The sequence below is a fragment of the Amblyraja radiata genome, chromosome 1 (genome assembly GCF_010909765.2).
Source record: "Amblyraja radiata isolate CabotCenter1 chromosome 1, sAmbRad1.1.pri, whole genome shotgun sequence".
In the NCBI taxonomy this organism is placed as follows: Eukaryota; Metazoa; Chordata; class Chondrichthyes; order Rajiformes; family Rajidae; genus Amblyraja; species Amblyraja radiata.
The window spans coordinates 155,391,413-155,406,799 of record NC_045956.1 but is presented as its reverse complement, the minus strand read 5'-3'; the positions used below and the strand labels follow the sequence as shown (position 1 = coordinate 155,406,799).

Below are 15,387 nucleotides of genomic sequence, written 5' to 3'. Positions count from 1 at the left end.
TATTCTTTGGAGCGCAGAAGGTTAAGGGGGGACTTGATAGAGGTTTTTAAAATGATGAGAGGGATAGACAGAGTTGACGTGGAAAAGCTTTTCCCACTGAGAGTAAGGAAGTTTCAAACAAGGGGACATGACTTGAGAATTAAGGGACTGAAGTTTAGGGGTAACATGAGGGGGAACTTCTTTACTCAGAGAGTGGTAGCTGTGTGGAATGAGCTTCCATTGAAGGTGGTGGAGGCAGGTTCGTTTTTATCATTTAAAAATAAATTGGATAGTTATATGGATGGGAAAGGAATGGAGGGTTATGGTCTGAGCGCAGGTATATGGGACTAGGGGAGATTATGTGTTCGGCACGGACTAGAAGGGTCGAGATGGCCTGTTTCCGTGCTGTAATTGTTATATGGTTATATGGTTATATGGTTAATCTGGAAGTGTGTGTTTTCACATTTCTATACATTTGGAATGCAAGTATTTGGGTTCAGAGCAACTCTTGAATCAAAAGTACCAAGATTGAGAATACATTAAGGCAGACACAAAAAGCTGGAGTAACTCAGAGGATCAGACAGCATTTCTGGAGAAAAGGAATAGGTGACATTTCGGGTCGAGCCCCCTCGTCACACTGAGAGTCAGGAGAAAGGGAAACAAGAGATATACTGTAGATGGTGATCTAGAGAGATATAGAACAAATGAATGAAAGATATGCAAAAAAGTAACAATGCATTCACGCAGTTGGGGACAGTTGCAAAGTCAGTGGCAAGGGAAACGAGTTTGGAATATAGAAAAAAAGGTAATGAGGGGTTTAAAAAAGTAATTAAGGGAAGTTCTGCTCACCCAGCAGGGTGACAACATAGAGACTATGGAAAGGTCAAGTTGGATGGGTAAGAGGTGTGAATGCAAAAGGCTGCCTATAGATAATAAAAAAAATAATAGATAATAGGAAGGTGACAGGGCCACACCAAAGTTACATGCATGACTAGAAAACCTAATTTCCGGTGAATGTTCTGGTTTAAAACACATAGGGAGAAATGGAATCAGATAACTGTATGAATATCCAATGCTGGAGGAAAGGCATTGAAGACATGGTCAACTGTGTCAGAGGCTGGGGAAATTGGAGGAGAACTAGAAGATACTGTATGTCAGAATCTCATGGGATGTCATTAATGATTTTGAATGGACACCCAGTTACACATGCAGCATGTACTCCACCACACTTCAGGTACGGTGGAGTACACATCCCAATCAGCATCAATGGTGCCGAAGTAGAAATGGTTGAGAGCTTTAAGTCCCTTAACGTATTACTAATGATTTATCGTGAACCAACCACAATGATGCATCAGCCGAGAAGGCATACCGATGCCTCTACTTTGTTAGGAGACTGAGGATACTTGACACGACTTCAATGACTAACAAACATGTCCAGATACACCATAGAAAGTATAGTCAGGTCTCATCAAAGCTTGATTTTGGAAGACTGCAAGAAATTGCAGAGAGTTGTAGATGTAGCCCAGTCCATCACACAGACCAAACGCCCCACTATTGACTATCTAAATTTCATGCTGCCTCAGAAACGCAGCCACGTAATCAAAGACTTATCTCACCCCCCTCATTTGTTCTCCCTGCCCCTGTCAGGCAAAAGGTACAGAAGATTGAAAGCACCTATCACTAGATTCAGGAACAGCTTCTTCCCCTCTGTTATCAGGCTTCTGCAAGATCCTTCCATCAGCTAATCTCATCCCTATGAACGCAAACCCTCCGCTCAGTTCGCAACATTCCCAACATTATCATTTACTATCTTTGATATAGACCAGCATCTGCAGTTCTTTGTTTCTACATTTTGTCCAATTTCCATGTTTTGGCAGACTGCTCATGGATGTGAAAAAGTAGTCCACGACAGTGCTATCCAGGATGATGCGGTTCACTGATGCCCAGGTAGGCCATGAGCTTTTTGCCAGGCTTGGCGTCTTGACACCATGTTCCTCTCAGATGATTTAAGGAAGTGCGGGTGCAAAGTGATGGTGAGTTTCATCATGAATTGTTCACCTTTGCTGAGATATAGCTCCTGAGAAAATAGTCGGTTCACAATTTTCTGGATCCAACCAAGGACTTATACTGTTGGGGGCTTTTATCTTATATTACTAAATCTCTGATCTTGACCGCTTTTGGCCGACTGTGCTGCGATTTCCGAGAGAACGCCGCCACCTACGGCCGTCATTTTTGGCCACCTCGCTCAGAGCCCCCCTCCGCCGTATGAGTGCGGGGGATTTTTTCTGTCGATGAAAAATTAGAGATATTAATGTTTTTACAAAATTCCCCATTCTCTCTGCTGGTGGCAGGGGGAAGGACTATAAAACCAGGAAGTGTCGTGCCTCACAGTCTCTGCCAGACCAGGAAGCGAGAGGGTCACAGCTCTCTGAGCTGCGAATAACACTGAACGCATATCTACACGGTGAGTCCCCTCGATGCGGCTGTAAAGTGGCTGCAGCCCTTTTTAACAAGTTTGTGTTCACAAAATGAATTTTGGTTGTCGGGTGTCTGCAGCCCAATTGTTTGCCTCGCCTTTTTTGACAGGTTTGTGTTCACAAAATGAATTTTGGTTATCGGGTGTCTGCAGCCCAATTGTTTGCATCGCATTTTTAACAAGTTTGTGTTCACAAAATGAATTTTGGTTGTCGGGTGTCTGCAGCCCAATTGTTTGCCTTGGCTTGACTTTTAAAATCGTTGCAACAGTTGGATGCCCGCCCAAGCATCCATACGGCCCACAATGTCTATACTAGCCCTCTGGAAACCAGTACCTTCAGCCCGCAACGCCCATACTAGCGCAACAGACAGCCCCCCACAACGGCGAGCAGTATTGGAATTGGTGGAGAGGTGGAATATTGCGTTGATGACCACCCCTCCCGTGTGATGCTGGGACCCAACTGTCTAGTAAGACCTTAGTTTTATGGATGACTAGTGTAAGACCTATTCTCACATGGGTCAACAATAAACTTGGTGATTGACCACCAAACATGTGCATATGCATGCATTGATCACAACATTTAGCTTGTGGAATAATGGAGCAGTGATCTTGGATCTGGAGTGTACTGAGCAATGTAAACAGAACAGTTTGATTGATATTCATCGTATGGAATATTTCCACTCCAGTGAGAAGCCAAGGTGCAACCTGTGGTGAGAAGGACTGACAAAAGTACTGGATCAACTACACAGCTTTTGTTCCTGCACGATATCCAAGGAGAGATACCTAATTAGATACAGAATTGGTTTATGGTAGTAAGCAGAGGGTGATGGTGGAAGGGGGTCTGATATTCTGCTACATGTCTCTTTAGCCCAATTTCTGTCTTGTGTATGGTTGTTTCAAGTGTCTGAATATCCAATGTCTCTCCTTCACTTTGTATTGTTAAATGTGAAAGTTTCTCCTTCAGCTCCTTAAGATCTTCCTGAACCTGGAGCAGGATATGCCCCACATCGACGCATCCGTTAGTGGAACGTTTTGTCATGTTTGGGGCCGCAGCCTCTGCTGCTCTCAATGCCTCCGGCAGCTTCTTTCACAAACTTTGTTTATAGAGAGCAACTCTTCGCATTAGGAGAACACTTACAATGACAACTAATGGAAACATCCTCTCCACATCCACTCTATCCACTTTCACTATTCTGTAAGTTTCAATTAGGATTCGTACATTGGGCTAAATTGGTTTCTCCCATATGGGACCGCTCGGGTCGAGGGGACTGTCGGGTCAGAGCGCCGAGTCCGGTCCCGCCTCACCCGTCCCGACGTAGTGCAGCTCATGGAGTGCAGCAGCAGCGACTTGCCCGTGGCCCTGTCGGTCGGCAGCCCGGCCAGCTGTCCGACCTTCTGACCTTTGCTTACCGCCGACATCCAGGCCAAAACTCCTCAACTGGCCCGCCGGCTGGGCTTTGTGTGTAGTCCAGCACCCGGGCCAACTCATCATTCACCCAGCCACGGCCGAGTCGGTCAACGAATTGCCGTCGGGAATTTGTCCCGTATTTTGACCCTTTGTCCCTTATTTGGGAGTGAAAAAGTTGGCAACCCTAGTTTCAATGAGGTACCCCCTCGTTCTTCTAAACTCCAGCGAATACAGGTACAGTGCCGACAAACGTTCATCATTGGCTAACCTACTCATTCCTGGGATCATTCTTGGAAACCTCCTCTGGACCCTCTCCAGAGCCAGCACATCCTTCCTCAGATAGGGTGCCAAAAATTGCTCGCAACATTCCAAATGCGGCCTTACCAGCACCTTGTTACGTCCCTGCTTTTGTATACAAACCCTCTTGAAATAAAAGCTAGCAAAAAGCTAATAAAAGCTAGCCTCTTCATGATTGCATCCGGAAGGCTGAAAGTTTCATCATGGATGACTGCCTCCTAGACCCCTCCCTTTTGTCTCTTCCATCTTAAGGGAGAAGATACAAGAACTTGGAAGAAGACACAGGAGCTTGAATGCCCGGATGTCATCACTTAAGAATAGCTTCTTCCCCTATCGCTATCTGACTCCTGAACCAATCACCTCTTTCATACCCACTGTCTGGATGTGCTGCCATGTATGCTTACTCTTAACTCAACCTCATTCAACTATTCCATTCTTGTATTTTGTTTTTCATTACCTCAGATTTCACTACCATCTTGCACCATTCTGCTCTACTTCCGATGTCGTATTTATTGTAGTATGTATACTATTTACTCCGTGGATGGTCACCTTGTCGTGGTGGAGAAGCTTGTGTGGACCTGAGATCCTGAGAGCGATGCCATCTGGAGCTATGCTCCTGGTAGGGCCACCCATGGCGGTAAGGTTGAGGGGGAGGTCTCTGGCAAAGAGCAATCCAACCAAGATTTCAATGGTGGAACAGGCAGAGGATGATGGCTGACCATAGTGGAGCGGATGAAGGCTGCAGCAGAAAAGGGTCTCCATTCATCTTGGACTCCATGCCACTGGAACCTGACCCAGATCTGTCAAGGACCGTGTGGTGGCTGTCTGTGCACCAGTCTCCCCACGTTAAACAAAGTCACACACTAGGAATATATGGAGACACCCATGGTCAGCCATGACCGAAGGGGACCTAGGAAGATACTATTTACTCCTTGAGCTTCAAGTGAACAAGACATTTTATTGCACCCTGGTGCATATAATAACAAACCAATCTGAATCTGAATCTGAATGAATTTGCTTGAAGCAGATGGCAGCTAAATCCTCTGTAGTTACCACAGTTGAATTTGTTTCCTCCTGCATGTTTTCAAAACATGGATAATCTGCAGCGGCATTCAAAGAAGTACGATCAATGCTACATTCCCAAATCTGCTGCGATTGCTGTCTCACTGGACAAGATCCCCATTTCGGAGACTCTAACCGCATTCAGCTAGCTCCAATGTGCAGGTCATAGTTTGCAAACTGACACCAGGCTCCAGTAAATCACTCTCCTCTGTTCTGTGTCTGCAAGAAATTAACAGGAAGACAGAGGAAATGAGTCAAGTGATTCTCAAATCCTCCCCCAAAAAAGTGTAACCCCTACCATCTTATTGCAATTGCTTGTCACAACCACTCACAATGGTAAAGAAGCAAGGAATATATTGCCTCTTGTTCAATGCCTCCTGCACCACCTATAATGGTGTCTGTGAGTGCCACACAGATGGCGATGAGGCCTAAGCACTGGAGTAGAAGCGAGCCATCATCGATCACAAGAGACTGCAGAGCAGATGAGAAATAAGAAAGACTAAAAATATATCCATGGGGATTCCAGATGTGAAAGGTGCTGATACGGAAAGAAAAGAGAGTCCTGACTATTCCATGACTCAATTCCCGTGTGACAAAAAAAAATCTATCTACTCACTTTGTGATGCTCTGTATGTTCTGTATGTAGACTTGTGGAATTAGTGTCAGCACTCATCCTCGACTTCCTGACCAACAGACCACAATAATGACAAGACGGAGTACAGGAAGAAGATTGAGAACCTCGTAAACTGGTGCCAAGACAACAATCGTTCCCTCAATGTCAGCAGGAGATTGTGACCGACTTCAGGAAGTGAAGCAATACACATACCCTGGTACACATTGACGGCACCAAAATCGAGATGGTTGAAAGCTTCAAATTCCTACGAGTAAATATCAACAACAACTTCTCCTGGAGCAGCCATATCGAAGTAAAGGCCAAGATAGCACATCAATGCTCCTTAGAAGGCTTAGGAAGTTCAGTATGTCCCTAACAACTCTCACCAACCCCTAGAGATGCACCATAGAAGGCATTTTAAAGGGCTGGTTGGCAACAGTTCCATCCAAGATCGCAAAAAAGTGCAGAGAATTGTGGACGCAGCCCAGTCCATCACACAAACCAACATCCTTTCCGTTGATTCCATGTATAGCATGCTGCCTCGGCAAGGCCACCACCATAATCAAGCATGAATCTCACCCCGATCATTCCCTTTTCTTCCCTCTCCCATTAGGCAATAGATGCTGAAGTGTGAAAATACATACCTCCAGATTCAGGGAGAGTTATCAGGCCACTGAACCATTATATTCCAAGTAGAGAGCAGCCTGACATACCATCTACCTCATTGGAGACCCACGGACTATCTTTAATAAGACTTGTCTCTTCTGTCTACACACAGGTAATTTCTAGTTTGATGCCTCCAGGAAAAAAACACACACACACACCGCATCCTTCACCAGCCCGTTATGCAGGCGGGGGACAGGGCAAGCGGGGGTACCTTGGTTCTGAAAACTACTGCTTATGTTTTATTTTTCCAATGAGCCAATGAAATTCACCGGTTAGCATGGCTACCAACTACGAGAACCTTCGACCTCATGACAACCCATTAGGACATCCTGGCGACCCACCTACGGGCAGGAATTCTCGCTATTCTCCATGGCGGCTTCATTCTAGTCGCCCCCAATTTATCAATATATTGAAAAATTTGTGGTGACCATAACGAGGCCGTGACTAGTTCCCAGAATGCAGGAACTCCTCATGACCGTGAAGGCGACTCCCCGGCAACCACCCGCGACCATGTGGCGACTGCATAGTCTCCTGCAGTCGCCTAAAAAGTCGCCTAAGTGGGACAGGCCCATAAGGCTCTCTGCACAATCCACTTGCACACTAATCTTCTCCTCAGACACTCTATTCATAAATATCATCAACAATTTACTGCTTCCTGTTTTTAGCATTTAGATCTATTTTCAAGTTTTAATCAGATTGCTTTGAGCCTATCGAGCATTCTTTAACATGGAATTGTACTGCTAACTCCTGCTGAGATGGATAATAACATTGAATCACTATCATAGAACTCTATTTGTAAATTGGAAATCTGTAAGAATATTGAGGCTCTTCAAGGTCACATTTAAAACAATATATTCTAGGGATGTGGACATTGCTGGTAAGCCTGGTACTAATTAGTCTGTGAAGGTGACAACACAGCTGAGGTCAGTTAAGAGCCAACCACGTGTGGAACCAGAGTCACCATAAGCCAGATCGGATAAGCATGGTAGGATTCCATCCCTACAGAACGTATAAACCAGGTGGGTTTTTATGACTGCCATGTTGGGATTTGGATTCACATTGTCTAGACCCTCAGAGCGCAGACTACTACATTGGCATATTCTCTCCTACCAACGTTCAGTATCTTGTCTCGTAAACAATGAATTAATCACTTGGCAAGCTAGCCGCTAGCTGGCACGTACATGGAACATCGCAGTGTAAAACAGTATCTAGTGAAGACAAGAGAAAATCAAAAATAAAAGATTTCCACTCAACTCCTCTGCTTTCTTTCTCGATTGGATACGGGGATGGGATGTTTAGCATTGTACATATCTACGTTAAACAAACAAATAATTCAATTTCTGCACAGTTCCCACTGGCCACTGATCTATAGGTGGTGAAACTTACACAATTAAAGTTATTTCTGAATGATTTTTAAGGGCATTATTTACACTACATTAAGAAAACAAAGCGAACAAAAACTAAGCGTGTGAAGGACTTCTCGCTTGTTCGATGGTCCTTCCCATTATAACTGATATCAGAACTCACACCGCAGAAAAGATTCTCAGGCAATTCATTTTGCTTAACCCTATGAATGAAGTCAGACTTCACGTATTCCACCCACTCCAATGATAATGGAAATGCCATGGCAGCCACTGAAATATACAATCTTCCTGCAAAACTAGAATAGGTTAGATTCGTGACAGACAAAAGCTGAAGCCTGCATATATTATACAGATTTATATTTTAAGAAAGGATGAGCATCTGTTCAAGGGTGCAATACGCTTTCAGCCATCTGTTATTTGCTGTTATGCAACATTCACTACATAGAAAACATCCCACCATAAAACACAAAATAACCAACTCAATAAAACTATGTATGTACTAGCAGGATGATGTATGTATTTTGATGATGTTCCTGAATAATTGAAAAACATGAATGCCCAGTCTCAAATTAAGTACACTTGTTCTCCTGTATATTGTGCAACCAAGATATACTGTCAATGAAAAATGAGACTTCCGATAACTAGCCAGCTGAATGCACAAATTTTCCTTTAGGCAAACCATAGAACAGTGCTCCATGATGCATTGGCATATCCGCACGAGCAAAGAAATCATTAGTTTAGAAACGATAACTTTCGAAGCGTCATGCTCCACTAAGTTTATTTTTTAATAAATGCAAAATATCTTGAAATACTGGCAGAGGGTAGTTGCAGCTCACCCAGTTTTCAGATTATTCCTTGCAACATTGATATCCACACTGGCATGCAGTATTTTCCAGAACTTAAGGTCCTGGTCAGAGTATTAAGTTGATCCATGTCAAGTGCTGATGAAGAAATGCTGAAGAGATACATTTTCTCTCCTCTATTTGATGCTGAACTTCAGTTCAGCTTTAAATTTCAAATGTTATCTTTATGACTGACTGGTCTGCTACCTGAAAAGAAAGGGAAGATAATTTTTTGCTACGATAGCCAATTTTAACGAATTGACATATCTTGGATTATCTGTCCATTGCTATAATCCAAATGGCAGATTTAGAGATGAAAAAATGCTCAATCGATAGACAGAGACAATTAAAAATTCTAAATAGTTATTTAAAGGCTTACAAGAGCGTGAAAGGATTCTAAAAAAGAAAGGGATACTGATAAATAGTTGAGAAAGAGATGATAATCCAAAAGAGAACACAATCTAAAAGATAAACTCAAGCATTTTCTTTTGCAGAGACTTAAAACAAACTTCAAAAAAATTCAGAAAATTTAATATTTCGGAGTACATTCTTAATAAATGGACTCTTCATTTCAGAAATCAAATGAAAAAGGAGGTCTATGCACAATATTTAACTTGGTGAGCTTTTTAAAATAGTGTTTTGAGCCACCACTTTGCAGTGTGCGCACAGAGGCATATTTAGTTTTAGCTACTAAAGGTGAATCACTCTATTCTTCCTATTATCAATACACTCTGCTTTGATTAAATGCAGCTCGTCATTGCATCTAAAAGTCACTTCTCGTTGTGTTTTACGATGAACGATTTCCCTGCCCCTGTCCACAAGAGAAAATTCTCCAATAGTCGCTGAGTTTTACCCAGCAATAGCAACATCTTTGCCAAGTTTCACTGCTCTTTAGTTAGAAATGGTAAGACCGAGACTATACTGACCAGATGCTTTCTCCACACAAGATCAAGTGTAGATTTGAACTATTTCCTAATATATTAACATGAAGAAGAGATATTGGAGTGGGAGCAGGCCACGTGGAGTCACAAGGTTGCTCCAACATTTTGGAGGACCGCGGCTGATTATCTTCAGTGGCTTTACTTTCTCATCCAATGTCCATACTCCTGCAATAAATTCAATTGTTTTTATTTGTCTTTGAAAAAAATATTGCAGACATGCCCTCTCCCTCTCTGGAACTTCACATTCTTGCCGACACACATTTAACTTCTGATGATAAGTTTTTGATCCAAAAAACTGTTTTCTTCTCGTGCAATCTGCCTGACCTGCTGGGTGCTTCCAGCGTTCGGCTTTTGTGAAATATTTCCAACATCTGCAATTTTTAAACCACTAGTATGCGTCAAAACCATTAGTAAAGGACAATATATCTGGCTTAGTTTTGAAAATGCTCAGTAGCTGAGCAACGACAAACCAATCATAACAAATTCCAAGGTTTTATAATGGAAAAGAGTCAAGAAAATGTAACTCCCATATTCAGACCTTACCCGGTGGCTTTTACCTCGAGCTCCGGGCTCTCCAGTCATGGAATGTCCTCTCCCTGTCTCCCATGGAAACACCCTCAAGAATATCCTAGGCCAGATCTTGCACACTGCAACAGGTTGCCCCACAATGCTAGTGTTTAGTTGCTAAAACTGAAATAATCCCTGCATGTCCATGCGTGTGCAGTCAAATGCTAATATCCCCAACTTAGTGGTCGATGTGGAATACAGGCTGACAGCTCAATTGGAAACCAGCATCACAGCTCAAATGTGGGAGATGACCTGGAGGCAACACCTTAACACACCTGGCACAGGATTTAAAATCCCATTCATTTTATTGGAGATTGCAGGCTTTTTATTTGGAGGCAAAAGTGAAGATATTACTTTTTTTTTGTAAGATAATTTCTGTTTAGCTTCATTTATTGAAAATCTTAATTAACAACATAAAATGGTGGAAACACACAAGTCAGGCAGTTTCTAATGCAAGGGGAAAAACTTGTCAGATCTGTGGCCCCTCTTTAGATATCTGTATATACACTTTGTGCATTTTATATATATATATACATAAAATTGTTGATTATTTATTTCAGTTTTTTTCAGGAAAATGTGACAACTATTATGAAGCACTTACAGCTTTTACTGCTGAGAAAGCTTTAGGCAGGGCTTTGCCAGAAATTAAAACATTTAAGATAGACACAAAATGCTGGAGTAACTCAGCGGGACAGGCAGCACCTCTGGAGAGATGGAATGGGCAACGTTTCGGGTCTGAAGAAGCATATTGAACTGAAACATCACCCATTCCTTCTCTCCAGAGATGCTGCCTGTCCCGCTGAGTTACCTCAGCATGCTGTGTCTATGTTCGATGTTAACCAGCATCTGCCGTTCTTTCCTACATACATCAAAACATTCAGATTGTTTCAGGAAGGACCTTCCAACTGCACTGTCAAACGCTTGTCTGTGGCCCAGACCACACGGCTGGGATACAGGGTGTTTCACGCCACCAAGGTTGGCCCTCATCTGGACCAGGTTGAACAATAGCAACTCCAGGCATGGGCACTGAGTCAGTAAAGCCTGGCCCAATACACTTCTATAAGATCACCTTTCATTCTTCTAAATCCATATCCATATCTACGAGGAAATGTCCACATAGACTCACTGTTTGCTAGCAAATGGAGTGGAGTGGTGCACACAGACGTAAAGACTTAAGGGCCTGTCCCACGAGCATGCGACTGCATGCGGCAAGCGCAACCTAACGTGGTCACTTGAGCCGTACGGCCTCGTGGGGCCGGTCCCACTTCGATTGCCGGAGTCGTATGGAGTTGTGCGGAGCTGGTCCCGACAACGCGCGGGGCTCCGAAAAAATGACACTGTCCAAAAATTCCGCGTGGCAACGGCTTGCCGGCCCGCAGCCGCATTGAGGCCGTACGCACCGCCTCGACAGGCGTGCGCAGCGTCTCGACGCCGTACGCAGCGTCTTGAAGCCGTAAGCAGCGTCTTGACGGCGTACGCCTAGCACGAACTTCCTGCGGACTTCGCTCAAACTTCACGTCAATTCGTACGGGATCACTCGACCTCCGCGCGGCCCCCGTTTCCGGTTTGGTTGCGCTCGCCGCATGAAGTCGCATGCTGGTGGGACAGGCCCTGTACGGGGATCACTCGACCTCCTCGCGGCCCCCGCTTCCGGTTTGGTCGCGCTTGCCGCATGCAGTCGCATGCTCGTGGGACAGGCCCTTAAGGGTATAAATTGGTTAGCTCATGGAAATGTTTAGAGGGACCGTGACATGTGCCCATTGGGTGGAATACAAGTGGCATGCCAACTTCATGCTGCCTGCTAACTATAACAAGTGCCACGTGAAGTCAGTGTTCCAGCATTGTTTGTTGGCTCCATGCATCAGCTGGATGATCAACCAACATCATTAGTGACTTGTACGATTTAAAGCAAGTCTGCTCATCATAAAAATAACCTGGGACTCTTAAAGGAAAGGTTCAATGTGACAGAATCAGATGTTAGAACTTGTTCAGCAGTCAAACCCAATCTGGGACAGTGAGCTGAATGTTCAGAGGATGGTGAATCTGTGAAATTAATTACCACAAAGGCCACTGAGGCCAAGTCAAAAGACATTTTTAAGGTGGAGATTGATAGATTCTTGATTAGTATGGGGGTCAGAGGTTTTGGGGAGAAGGAAGGAGAATGGGGTTGAGATGAAAAGACAGATCAGCCATAGTAGCAGAGTAGACGTGGGTCAAATGACTTAATTCTGCGCCTATAACTTATTAACGAATGAACTTCAATGTAGACCTTGCTGGAAGAAGCAGAAATAAGAAGAATGATTTTGAATGCTCAGAAAGGCAGGAGGCTCTGCAGATACACAATAAAAATCCTATAGGAACAGATGGCTGCGAGGGTTCATGGAAGAAAAGCCCCAAGGGGCTGGAAGCCGTCCCAGAAAAAGTTTAATGACCTCAGATCAAGGTCAATTAATTAATCTTCAAACAGCATATTCTACTAGCAGTAGCCTCGGCCATAGGTCTATTAACCATGTGTAGGATGGAACTAAAGATGCTGGTTTACACCGAAGATATACAGAAAATGCTGGACTGAAGAAGTCAGTCTGAAGAAGGGTCTCAATAGGCAATAGGTGCAGGAGTAGGCCATTCTTGCATGCTTACTTTCATAGACTGATGAACAAGGACCCCCCAGATCAGGTTGTACTTCCCCATTCAATGTGATCATGGCTGATCACCCACAATCAGTACCCCGTTCCTGCCTTCTCCCCATATCCCCTGACTCCGCTATCTTTAAGAGCCCTATCTAGCTCTCTCTTGAAAGTATCCAGACAACCGGCTTCCACCGCCCTCTGAGGCAGGGAATTCTACAGACTCATAAATCTCTGTGAGAAAAAAAGTTTCCTCGTCTCCTTTCTATATGGTTTACCCCTTATTCTTAAAATGTGGCCCCTGGTTCTGGACTCCCCCAACATCGGGAACTTGTTTCCTGCCTCTAGCATGTCCAAACCCTTAACAATCTTATGTTTCAATAAGAAATCCTCTCATCCTTCTAAACTCCAAAGTGTACAAGCCCAGCCGCTCCATTCTCTCAGCATATGACAGTCCCGCCATCCCGGGAATTAACCTGGTAAACCTACGCTGCACACCCTCAATAGCAAGAATGTCCTTCCTCAAATTAGGGAACCAAAACTGCACACAATACTCCAGGTGTGGTCTCACTAGAGCTCTGTACAACTGCAGAAGGCCCTCTTTGCTCCTATACTCGACTCCTCTTGTTATAAAGGCAACATGCCATTTGCTTTCTACACTGCCTGCTGTACCTGCATGCTTACTTTCATAGACTGATGAACAAGGACCCCCAGATCTTGTTGTACTTCCCCCTTTCACAACTTGACGCCATTTAGATAGTAATCTGCCTTCCTGTTTTTGATACCAAAGTGGATAACCTCACATTTATCCACATTAAACTGCATCTGCCATGCATTTGCCCACTCCCCCAACCTGTCCAAGTCACCCTTCATTCTCATAGCATCCTCCTCACAGTTCACACTGCCATCCAGCTTTGTGTCATCTGCAAATTTGCTAATGTTACTTTGGATCCCTTCATCCCAATCATTGATGTATATTGTAAATAGCTGCGGTCCCAGCACCGAGTCTTGCGGTACCCCACTAGTCACTGCCTGCCATTCTGAAAGAAACCCGTTAATCCCTACTCTTTGTTTCCAGTCTGCCAACCAATTTTCTATCCATGTCAGCATTCTACCACCAATACCATGTGCCCTAATTTTGCCCACTAATCTCCTATGTGGGACCTTATCAAATGCTTTCTGAAAGTCCAGGTACACTACATCTACTGGCTCTCCCTTGTCCATTTTCCGAGTTACATCTTCAGAAAATTCCAGGATTAGCCAAGCATGATTTCCCCTTCGTAAATCCATGCTGACTCGGACCGATCCTGTTACTGCTATCCAAATGTGCGGCTATTTCATCTTTTATAATTGACTCCAACATCTTCCCCACCACCGATGTCAGGCTAACTGGTCAACAATTCCCTGTTTTCTCTCTCCAGCCTTTCTTAAAAAGTGGGTTAACATTAGCTACCTTCCAATCCACAGGAACTGATCCTGAGTCTATAGATCATTGGAAAATGATCACCAATGTATCCACGATTTCTAGAGCCACTTCCTTAAGTACCCTGGGATGCAGACCATCAGGCCCTGGGGATTTGTCAGCCTTCAGTCCCATCAGTCTACCCAACATCATTTCCTGCCTAATGTGGATTTCCTTCAGTTCCTCCGTCACCCCAGATACTCTGATCACCCATTCCTTCTATCCAGAGATGCTGCCTGTCCCGCTCAGTTACTCCAGCATTTTGTGTATATCTTCAGTCGATTAAACATGCTTTCTTCTCTCACCTAACACCAATCTCCATCAATCGTAAATAATACCTACATTACATGCTCCATCCCACCCTCACATACAGTTCTATTGCAAATATCCCCCATCCTTATTCCCTGGCTTCCGTGTAATCTCAATTAGTTAACCACACATTTCCCAAAAAGAATGCACAGCAGTAACTCACACACTCGGCTTCATTCCTGCAAGACAGAGTGATGGACAACTTCAGATGCAATACAAGCTACAGAGAATGCTAAAGGCACACTTGTATTAAACGAAAGATGCTGAAGTGCCATTGCTGAAGATGTGATCAGCAGCATGGGTAATAACATTCATAGTATCCATTTCTCTAATCCTTTTTCACAGGCCAGTTCTCTCTTCTCATCAAATTCTTTTGACTTGCAAACTACAAATGTAAGGATGCATTTTTTATGTTCACTATTTTCATCATCAGATAACCCTGGCTTTGTCTACTGTACATTTCAGATACCCAACAAATGCACCATGCTCATATTCCCAGCCAAGTTCAAATCCACAGGTCCACTGAGACATCTGTGTCTGGAAGCAACTCCGTTGTGCAAGTAGCTCAAAAAGATCCTCAGCATTCTCAGAGACTACTTTCTGCAGAGAATCGAAACTTTTAACAAAAGCAACTAAAATACACAGCAGTCCCAGTCGTGGTAATAATGAGACTATTGATCTTCATTATAAATTAATGGATCACAGGTGCCCTTCAGAAGTAATTTGACATCTCTACCTAGACCTGTCCATATGTAACACCAGAGCCACTGAAGA

The 15,387-nt window shown here is 43.9% G+C and overlaps 1 protein-coding gene across 12 annotated transcripts in view; it reads right to left on the bottom strand.

The window, feature by feature from the left end:
• The window catches only part of tcf4 (transcription factor 4), a 617,800-nt gene that overhangs the window by 235,654 nt on the left and 366,759 nt on the right, over positions 1–15,387 (bottom strand). The window contains exon 1 of one of the 12 annotated variants that reach the window (XM_033033244.1): positions 4,618–4,650. The exons of the other annotated variants lie outside the window; for them this stretch is intronic. Coding sequence (XP_032889135.1) covers positions 4,618–4,635 — 18 coding nt within the window. The 5' untranslated portion in view covers positions 4,636–4,650. Of the gene's footprint in view, positions 1–4,617; positions 4,651–15,387 lie in introns of those variants that run through there. 12 annotated transcript variants of the gene reach the window in all.